The 11,079-nt window shown below is 48.2% G+C and overlaps 1 protein-coding gene across 1 annotated transcript; it reads left to right on the forward strand.

The window, feature by feature from the left end:
- Positions 1-4,731: 4,731 nt before the first annotated feature.
- Positions 4,732-9,317, forward strand: LOC109751375 (uncharacterized). The gene is made up of 3 exons (XM_020310275.4): positions 4,732-5,132; positions 5,246-5,702; positions 8,483-9,317. The coding sequence occupies exons 1-3, from the start codon at positions 4,964-4,966 to the stop codon at positions 9,099-9,101; spliced, it is 1,245 nt and encodes a 414-aa protein (XP_020165864.1). The 5' UTR covers positions 4,732-4,963; the 3' UTR covers positions 9,102-9,317.
- The last annotated feature ends 1,762 nt before the right edge of the window (positions 9,318-11,079 follow it).

Here is an 11,079-nt window from a genome sequence, read left to right on the forward strand (position 1 = left end):
TCGCCGTCGCCCCCGCCCCGGAGCCCACACCGACGCCGTCGCTGTCCGCTGCCGCCACCGTCGCCGTTGCCCCCGCCTCGGAGCCCACGCCGACGCTGTCCGCCGCCCCCACCGTCGCCCTAGCCGGCCGGCCCCGCTGTGAGCCGCCGCCGCCCCGAATCCTTTTTTTTTTCATTTTTTTGTATATGTATTTTTCCATGTATATATACTAGTAAGTGTTTAATAAAATTAGTTAGATTAGTTGAATTAGATGTTTTCCCATGTATTTTAGATTAGTTGAATTAGATATTTTTTGTCAATTTATGTATATATATGTGCATATTTAAAAAAAAGTTGTGTTGAACTAGTTAAATATAATGGAACTAGTTAAACAAGTTTATTTTTAGTAAGTGCTTAGTAGTTGAACTAGTTGATTTAATAAAACTACTTTATTTTACTATAGAAGTAGTTTATTTTAGTAAGTACTACTTTATTTTATTTATAGTAAGTGCTTAATTAGTAGTTGAACTAGTTGATTTAATAAAACTACTTTATTTTACTATATATAGAAGTAGTTTATTTTTAGTAAGAACTACTTTATTTTATTTATTTATAGTAAGTGCTTAGTAGTTGAACTAGTTGAACTACTTTATTTTAGCAAGAAAATTAATAGAACTAGTTTTTTTAGTTCAAGCAATTAATCCCGCATCGACGTCGACGATGCCTATCCCGCATCCTCGTCGTCGACTCGGCGGAGGAGGTCGGCTTGATCAGAGGGGCCATGTCCGGGACTGGGCTCTGCCGGGCTGGTTTTGGGAGGTGCTACCTTCCGGCGGGCGTAGGTTGGTGAGGAGCCAGCCCATCGTTGACCCGATCCTTGTTTGGTGGCGGTCGCGTGGGCCAGTGACGGTGCCGAGGCTTCCGGACACCGCGGAGGTGGTACGTCACCGTGTCAGCGAGGAGGACCAGCACGTCCGTCGCTACATGGTTGCGTTGGAGGGCAGGTTCGACAATACCTGGCAGGTTCTTCAGGGATCTCACTGGAGCTATGATCCTGTGATGGTTCCGTCCCTTTGGGTGTCCACCGCCCGCGCCGATACCCGTCGGGTGCTACTGTTCTAGCTGTACTAGCGATGCTATATGTATGATAGTATTCGAGGTGTATTAGTGATAATATTCGACGATGTACGGACGCATGGAGATGATGTAGTTTTGCTTATAATTGAATGCATCCTAATTTGAATACTACTTTATTTTGTGATTTGATTTTGCTTATTGAATGCTCAAAGTGGAAAACTACTCCTACTTTGAATGCTAAAATTGGAGAGCACTATGCAAGGCGTATGCATATGTAGCTTATAGGGTTTTTGTTTTCGCAGAAATCTAGGAGCCCCCGGCCCCTCCATCATCCCCGTTGTCGTCCCCGTCACCGCCCCCTCCGACATCGAGGTGAGACTAGCCAAATCCTCTTTTAGAAAGATAATTAAACGATATTTCGGGTTGACTGTAAGTCTGTCGAGTCTCCACCATATATGAGAGGACGAAGAATCCCGACTGTTGTCGTGGTGGTAGCTTCTCCTTCGTTCCCGTGTGCTAGACAATTTGGTGTAATGCACTCGAGAACGAAAGGAGGAGCTACCATACCATCACCGACGGTCGCAAATGTCAGAGAGGAATCAGTGAGGGAGAGTTCCACCATATATATATGAGAGGACGAAGAATCCCGACTGTTGTCGTGGGGGTCGCTTCTCCTTTGTTCCCTTGTGCTAGACGTTTTGGTGTAATGCACTCGGGGACAAAATGGAGGAGCGACCATCACCAACGGTCGAATGTATACACCACGTGAGCTGAGAGTTTTCAAGAAAAGACTCGACAAACCGATAGTCAACCCGTGATGAATAATAATGATCTAACTTAGGTTTTTTAGTACATATATTTAATTGTAGACGTTTAATATTTGAATTATGAACATAGGAAATGTCGTACTCGGACGACGAAAGTCTCCCGGAGTGCGACTGGTGCCACGACGACCGAGGTCAGCGCGACAGGCCTCACCTGGACGAAGATCGGCGCTTCAGTATTAAGCTGGAGGAGACCTTCGATGTTGAAACGGTACGCAACGACGACAAGTGTTATTTTTTCGTAATTAAGCACGACTTCAACTATTTCAACGTGTACTTTTCATCTTTTACAATTCGGCTAGCTTATCCCATGCCATGCAAGACACTACGTCTTGGAGAGGATGGGTTTTGAAGACCATGAAAGTATGGAAACAAAGAAAATTCACCTAAGGACCCATCATGATATAGATTTTGAAGTAAATCTGTATAATTTTGAGAGCGTAACCCATTTTGGTTGCAAAAATTGGAAAGCATTTTGCAAGATGTATGGTTTTGATGAGGGTATGCTTATCACCATGGATCTTGGTGATCCTGACATCGAGCAAGACAATATGGACATTTGGGTCCTTGTTGATACGCCTCCAATTCTACCGCTATGTGAGTTTCTCAAACATAGTTATTAGCTAATTTATATTGTTCATTTCAAAATAGTTGACAGCTTATTTTCATTGACAGCTTATTTTGATTGTTCAAACAATGTGCGGAACATGGTAGACAGAACTTACTACACCGATGGCTCTGAGTTAACTTATAAGGAGAAAACACATTTGGTCGGATTTTGTACTGATCTTGAGAATTACAATATCTATTGTAAAACTCCTCCACATTATGGTCAATACGTGCCACTAGTGCACGTGTTGAACTACGGTAACTACTATGGAGATACCCTGGTAAGATTTCTTACTATTACGACATCCGTGCATCTTTTGCATACTTCTAAAACTAGTACATCATTGCTAACTATGAAGTTATTACTATGTTTTTCAACAGATAATCCCAGAGGATTGTGTGCCTCATTTGATGTATCAGAATGGTAGGCTTGATGTTTTGAACATACAACTAGGTCATCCTACGAATCTCAACTGTCCATACCGGATTTCTAAAAGAAGTGGAGACATGCAGATCAAAGAATGGAAAAAATGTATGGACAGTCGCAAGGAGGTTCTTGGAAGCAAAAGGAAGCGAAGCGCAAGAATTGGAGACAGGATGATCTCCATTCTCCATAATGGAGAGTCAGGGTCTATATTGTTTTATGCTATTTTACCTTAAAGAGGGTATTTCGGTCCTACCTAATACTGATGATCATGTGCTAAGAACAATTAAGTAGGGTTGGTTCGATGACTATGAGGATGATGATCGTATGACTGGTTATTAATAACGAGTAGAAGTTGTATGATGATGATTAGTAGGACTTGTTATTATATATGATGATGCATGATGCGCGCATGAAGAGTTATTATATATCAGCGGGTGAAATGAACATGGATTGGATTGAAGTGAAGGCAACATGCATGTGGTGCATGTCGAAAGTAGTACAATCCAAACTTGATCAAGTTATGATTAGTATTACTTTCGACATGCACCACATGTTGCCTTCACTTCAATCTAAGCCATGTTTAGGCATTGCAGTACGTAGCGTTGGTAAACCAAGCACGGAGATATAAGAGAGGACACTTCTCTCTAATAGCTACCTAATAACAACCTAAATTAACCCCCAAAACCCCTAAATCAGCCCCTTTCAAAAAAAAACCTCAGATCCAGCCAGATGCTGACGCGTGGATGCCTATTGGTCCCGGTTGGTGTCACCAACCGGGACCAAAGGCCCCCCGGCCTGGGCTGGCCGCAGCGGCCACGTGGAGGCCCATCTGTCCCGGTTCGTGTAAGAACCGGGACTAAAGGGTTAGGGCATTAGTAACGACCCTTTAGTCCCGGTTCAAAAACCGGGACAAAAGGCCCTTACCAACCGGGACAATAGGCCCTTTTTCTACTAGTGCAGGCGGATGGAGCGGAGTAGGCTGGCGGTTTCACAGGAGAAAGAAGAAGGTGAGGTTGAAGATGAACAATGCCCTAATCTATTTCTGGACATTGGATCAAGATCTAGTGGTCCTGGAAGAAGTAACCAACTTTTCAAGTGCCTGAGTAGTAGGCACTCCTTTTTTTCTGCTAGCAATTAGCCTAAAAAATCAGCCACACCATCCTAACGGTGCACCCTGGTGACTTTGAATATGACAGTCAATAAGCGTTAGGCTCCTTGTTGAAGCAAGTTGATCTCAGTCTACCCTTGGTAACGATTAGGGTTGAGAGAGGGAGGATAAAAAATGTGGATGGTTACATGGAATTTCATAGAATAATTGTGCATTAGAGGGTCCTTTTTCTCCTTGGACATATATTTCCATATACTGTATCTCGTATATATAATAAAGACTGCATGATAGAGTGAAGTCCCATCTCCCTGCCTAACTCCTGTCTGTGGAAGGAGAGAGAAAGAGAGTTGATAATAGGAGTACTGCAACAACATGTACACAAACACATGCAATTAAAGAGCTGATCTTTTCAATCAAAGCAGCTAAGCAAGCATGTATCCCATTAATTGCGTCCATGAGATTGGCAGGGGGAGACTAGTCACATGATCCCATCTTTAAAAACCACCAAAACAAACAAACAAAGCCTTGATAAAAGCTGCCCATCCAATGAGTATATGAGACACATTCCCCCTTCAAAGAAAGGGAGCCACACCCACGCACCGATGCAGCAAGCACAAAAGCAAGCAAAGAGATATAGACAAAGCCCTTTTTTTCACCCTCACCCCCTCCCTCCTCCCCTCCCTCCTCCCTAGCTATATATGATCCCCTCATGCCCCAAGCCTTTCTACAACACAAGCACAATGCACCTTCACCTTTCCACCCCATAAAGCCTCCGTTGGCACCCCTATCCCACTAAGGAGCAAAAAGAGAAGAGGGAAAGGAGGCAAGCCAAAGGCCGAGGCCAAGGCGAGGCGACGTAGCCGGTTGTGTGCAAGGGTACGTGCGTAGCTAGTAAGGTTAGCCCTTAAAAGAAGAAGAAGGAGAAAGCCCCCAACACTTATGGCACTGGTCAAGAGCCACCACCAAATGTTGGCCTCCTCCTCCACCTCCTCGTCCTCCCCCTCCTCCAAGCAGCAGCCGCCGCCGCCGCCGCCGCTGGCGCCGCCTCCCCCGGCCACCGACCAGCCCTCCCCCGCCAAGCGCAAGCGGCGCCCTCCCGGCACGCCAGGTACGTGGACCATAACACATGTGGATCGATCATATCTGGATCGGTCAGCATGCACTTGGTTACTGCGCCGTGGATTCATCGGCTGACACTTACGTACGTACATTATTATCTAGACCCTGATGCGGAGGTGGTGGCGCTGACGCCGAGGACGCTGCTGGAGTCAGACCGGTACGTGTGCGAGATCTGCGGGCAGGGGTTCCAGCGGGAGCAGAACCTGCAGATGCACCGGCGGCGGCACAAGGTGCCGTGGCGGCTGGTGAAGCGGGCTCCGGCGCCGTCGGCCGGGGAGGACGGCGGCGCGGGCACGGCGGGAGGGACCGGCGCGACGACGGTGCCGCGGAAGCGCGTGTTCGTGTGCCCCGAGCCGAGCTGCCTGCACCACGACCCGGCCCACGCGCTGGGCGACCTGGTGGGGATCAAGAAGCACTTCCGGCGCAAGCACGGCGGGCGGCGGCAGTGGGTGTGCGCCCGCTGCGCCAAGGGCTACGCCGTCCAGTCCGACTACAAGGCGCACCTCAAGACCTGCGGCACCCGCGGCCACTCCTGCGACTGCGGCCGCGTCTTCTCCCGGTACGTACCGCCGACGCCGCTACTCCTACGTCTATGCCTCATGCATCTGACGCGCGCGAGCTAATTAATAACTAAGCTGCATCATGCACCGGTTCGGGACGTACGTCGATCGTACTTGTCGCACGAGAACGAACTAGAGTTATTATATACCTGAACACCAAAGGGCTTGATTATATATGTCTTTGTGGGAGAAGTACAGCCATGGAGATCGATCGATCCATGGGTGGGTGGAGATAAGACAAAAGCTTTGGTGTTAGTTCAGAATTTTAACGAGTTTCCATCCGGTCATCAAATCAAAAGAAGGATCAAAGAGATTACAAGTGTAGCCGGCCGACATGAATTAACTAGAATTTGATCGATCCATAGTTTAGCAAGCTAGCTAGCTGACCACAATTTTTAGTAGCTACTAAGTGGAGTTTTCCGTACGGACGCGGGCTGGGACCTGAAACTGATGGCATATATCCAGGTCGAGTGGGTTCCATAGTATCCATATGTCCATGGAAGAAAAAAAAGAAGAGAAATTAGAAAAGCAAAGCTAGGATGCTGGCGTATGATCATTTCGGTGGCGGATCGCGGTAGGACCGAAAATTCCAACGGGAAAGCGACCGCACATCGACCAAAAACTGTCTCCTCAGTCCTCAAAGAGAACAGTGCTAGGCTAGCTTATAGCTCCCGTAAACTCAACTCAAAGAAGCACCTACCTTCTAATTGTGTTAGCACTCGCTCAACACTGTTGCTGAATGGGTGTGCGAGGCGATGCAAACGACATACTAGAATATTACTATTACTAGCTGGGAGTAGGTAGTATTAGCAGTCACAAGGTTATTCATGCAGGTAATGGGTTACTAGCTGCATGCATGGTTAACCCCTCCAAAAATTAAAAAGTTTAACCAGTCGCATGCATGCATGCATGTACTGGCCTAATGGCAAATGCCCTTGTCAGATTTTTTTAATGGAAAAAACAATTTAAGGCATCATGTAATTATAAAGAAAACATAAGTCTCTTGTCAGTTACTAAAAGGAAAAATAATGGACTCAACTACAAATCTGTCGTTAGATTTTTAAGCATGGCTAATCAAACGTTTTTTATGATATTTTATGTTTGCCGAGGATGATAAGTTTAGTTGGCAAGCATGATAAATTAGTTCCAGATTATATTTTTGATAGAAAATTATCATGCTTGTTAAATTTGCCAACCTCGCACCAAAATAAATTTGTCGTAAAAAGTATTCGATTTGCCATGCTTAAAATTTGGCCGTCGGATTTTTTATATTACTGAAAAAAATAATATACCATACACACAGCTTATATTGTCAAGTGGAGCTACTGTGACACTGCCTTGAAATGTTTTCACAATATCATTTTGTTTAAAAAATCTATTAACATGCATGTACCCATATATATATATTCATCACCCAGGGTGCAGAATAAGTTATTCTTCACCCGAGGTAATCTTACGACCATTTCATAAATAAATTACATTTGAAATACAAATAGTTACATTCATATTGATTTACTGTATAAAATTTGGCATTAACAAAAAAAATATAGGTCAAAAAATGTATTTTATGTACATTTTACACTATATTTTTACATTTATAATTTTACGTAACATAATTTTTTTTTACGATGATTATAGGTTTTCTTACGTTCTCTTTATATATATATATATATATATATCAGTCAAAGATGTTGACTCCGGATAGCGTGTGACACCCCAAGATGTCACGTATCGTTGAACAGAGGAACTACTGTGCATACGGGTAGTGATCCATGCAGCAGGGGAGCTGGCCACAGCAACGAGCACTAGGTAGGCTAGCTAGTAGCTAGCCAGGTAGAGACAAGCTGCCCCGTTCCTCGGACCCCGCCTGATCCACCAAAGTACAAGGGAGCGCGCGCGCGCCTCTCTCGATCGCTCGTCTCGCTCGCCACACGGTCGGACACGGGCGCCAGGACAGGAGCCCATGTGCATGCTCTAGCCGCATAAAAAACAACAGCACTGGGCTACCTACACTTTAATAATTGGCACTTGGCAGCCACACTCTTGTCAGTTGTCACCGACCGGGTATATAGATGTAACGGCCGGGCGGGCACCCATGCACGTTAATTTCCTCTTCCAGAAGTGTAAATAATTTTACATTTTTTTTAAGAAAACTTTGAGCTTTTAGAGGAACGAGCTATATATTGCGTGCAACTCGATCAAGAGTCGTGTTCAAGCTAGTGCGTGGCGTGGTCCCTTTGGTGTGCCGTGGCTGGCTCCATGTGGCAGTGCAGTGTTCACTGCACAGTGCACACACATCGATCTCGATGGATCGACCACACCGCCATTTGGTCCCGGCCAGAACTGAAGTGATCGATGCATCTCGGAGGGGCCGTCGGTACACGTTTCCACCAGACCGCCACCAGTATCTTGTTGGACCGATTGGATGGCGCCCGTCGATCTATCCATCTCCTTGTCCGTCTGGTCGATCGGTACATGCCGTGTGGTCGCTTTCGTTCCACGCAAACGCCGAAATGCCGTATGGGCGCGATCGACCGACCGATCGCGCGGGCGGCAGGCCGGGCAATCATGCATGCATACGACGCACCTAACGTCGCGAATTATGGCACGTACTCACGTGCGTACGTACGTACTCGATCTCCCGCGACATATATACACGCGTACGATGCCCATGACGGCGACGGGGCAGGCTGGTGCGGTGGGAGCGTAAGCGTCCATGCAGATTATGGGCGTGTCGTGTTGGTCAGTGCTGAGTGCTAATGATCTGCTCGTGTTGCAGGGTGGAGAGCTTCATCGAGCACCAAGACGCGTGCAACTCCGGCCGGATGCGCGGCGAGGCGGGGGCCGTGCCGTCGGCGCTCCCGGTGCTCCGGCCTATCGTTATCAGGCATCCGGCTACGGGGGTGCCGTCGACGCCGCCGCCGGAGCTCCAGCTCCTCCCGGCAGCTACCAAGGCGCCGGTGAATGCCACGCCCGCCGTATTCTCCACCTCCCACGAGCCCCACGCGACGACGAAGCTGGAGCTCTCCATCGGCCCAGTCGCGCCCTCGGACGGCGTCTCCGGCGCCGACGACGGGAGGGAAGAGGTGATGCGTGCCATGCAGGAGAAGGCCGCCGCGGACGCCGAGCGGGCGCGGGCGCGGGAAGAGGCCGCGGCGGCGGAGCGCGCGCTGGAGGAGGCGCGGCGCGCGCGGCAGCGGGCCCGGGGCGAGCTGGAGAAGGCCTGCGCGCTGCGTGACCACGCCGCGCGGCTGCTGGCGCAGGTCACGTGCCACGCGTGCCGGCAGCGCTCCTTCGGCATGGTGCCCATGGGCGTCGCGGCCGGCGGTGACGGCGGCCACGGCGGCTCCGCGGTGGCCTGCGAGGCCCTGAGGAGAGGGGGAGGGTTAGGACTGTAGGGGCGGCGCGCGGCGTCCATGCCATGCATGTACAACTTTCACGTTCGCGCGTCAATCGTACGTATACGTGCACGCATGAGCACGTAAACTAAAAGGCCCGTGATGTCGTAGCGACGGAGTGCGTTTATATGGACGCGCTTTTGCTGTTCAGTGCAGTTTACGAATTAATCAACGAACTTCTAAGAAATTTGACAACAATGCTTTTGAAAACTTCTACCACGCACCTGCACGGCCACGGCGCCGGCAGCCGGCCGCATGCAGCTTCGTCTCTTAGTTGCTCTGCTGCATCCTGTTGTCTTTGCCGCCCCATCTCGCCTTTCTTTCCCGTCTCTGGCGTTCCGATCGGCACGGTGTCCTCCGCCTTCTAACCATAGCACCTGGAAGGAGTACAAACGCCGAGCATCCAGGTGAAGTGAGTACTGCCGACCGCGTGCAGCCAATCCGTGAACAAAATGGTAGACAAAGCTAAACCGTAACTACTACTGTGTACTCCGACTGAGATCAAAATGGTAGGCCAATACTTAGCTACGTTTCTTCGCTTGGGATCAAGTCTGTCGACCGACTGAATTAGAGCATCTGCAGTCGGACTTACCAAATCTGGCCTTTTATATGTCCACGGACGCGCCCGTACGCGTCTGCGGACGCAGTTGGACCACCTCTCGTATGTCCTGCCCGGTAGTCACATATCTCAAATCCGGACTCTCAAATCCATGCACGTCCATCATACATGCCATTATCACACGTAAATAACAAATGTTGGTAGCGAAAATATATAGTTCTTACATAAAAATTAAATTAAGTGCACAACTCAAACATTAGCTCTTTGGTTTTCATTATGGGTCCACATATGCTCCACAAGGTCACTGAGTAGCTACGCGTGCACTTGATGATCTCGAAGATTCTGATGCATTTGCAGAGAGTTCATTAGCTGATTTGCATCTTGATCTTTCGGGTTTGGACTTTATCTCCAGGCGTTTCAAAATCATTTGGACTACCCCATCACCTTCATCCTTGACAATCATATTGTGGAAAACACGACATGTCATCAGCTTCCACAAAGTTTCAGATTCCCACATCATTGCAACTCCACGAACAATTCGCCGACGAGTTTGAAGCACTCTGAATACCCTCTAGACATCCTTCCTAGCTGCTTCTGCATTGTTACAAAATGACTTTGTTTGTTGCCTTATGGTTCAGATATGGTCTTCACAAATACCGCCCACTAAGGATAGATGTCATCGGCAAGATAGTATCTCATGTTGTAGTCGCGGCCATTGAGTGTAGTTGCACGGTGGCGATTCCCCATTATAAAGCCTTCTGAACACAGGAGACCGTTGAAGCACATTGATGTCGTTGTGAGAACCCGACATTCCAAAGAATGCATGCCAAGTCAAAAAGGCATGTGATGCCACTGCTTCTGGTATGATGGTGGCCTCTTTGGTGTGACCTTGGTACATCTCACGCAAACCTCTGGGGCAGTTCTTCCATTGCCAATGCATGCAATCAATTGACCCGAGCAAACCTGGAAAATCTCGTGCCTCTCCAATAGCCAGCAACTTTTCGGTGTCCCGCACATTTGGTTCTCTCAGATACTCTGGTACAACCTGACAGTAGTCTTCAGGCATGTTCTCCCCCCCATCCGGACCATCTCACCAACGGCATCGGTGGCAGTACCAAGTGCAAGCATCCTCAGAGCAGGCGTGCATTTCTGCTTAGCAGAGAAAGAAAGTTGGCTGCAACAATCTCCAGTGAGCTTGAAGTATTCATCATGTGCCTCCACTCCCTCCACAATGCGCAAAATCAATGGTTTGCGCATACGAAAACAGCGACGAAACGATGGATCATCTAGGAAGTTGGGTCCGAAGCAAAGTAGTCCCTGTACAACAGCCGTGCTCCAGAGATCCTATCCAAATTAATAAATCTTCTCCCTTTCATTGGACCCTTAAAGTTGAGATCTGCTCCACCCGCGGTCCATTCC

This window comes from Aegilops tauschii, chromosome 4 (assembly GCF_002575655.3).
Source record: "Aegilops tauschii subsp. strangulata cultivar AL8/78 chromosome 4, Aet v6.0, whole genome shotgun sequence".
Taxonomy (NCBI): Eukaryota; Viridiplantae; Streptophyta; class Magnoliopsida; order Poales; family Poaceae; genus Aegilops; species Aegilops tauschii.

Coding starts and splice junctions, on each gene's coding strand:
- LOC109751375 (XM_020310275.4), top strand. CDS start 4,964: ATGGCACTGGTCAAGAGCCACCACCAAATGTTGGCCTCCTCCTCCACC. Junction 5,133..5,245: donor GCGCCCTCCCGGCACGCCAG/GTACGTGGACCA, acceptor ATTATTATCTAG/ACCCTGATGCGGAGGTGGTG. Junction 5,703..8,482: donor TGCGGCCGCGTCTTCTCCCG/GTACGTACCGCC, acceptor CTCGTGTTGCAG/GGTGGAGAGCTTCATCGAGC.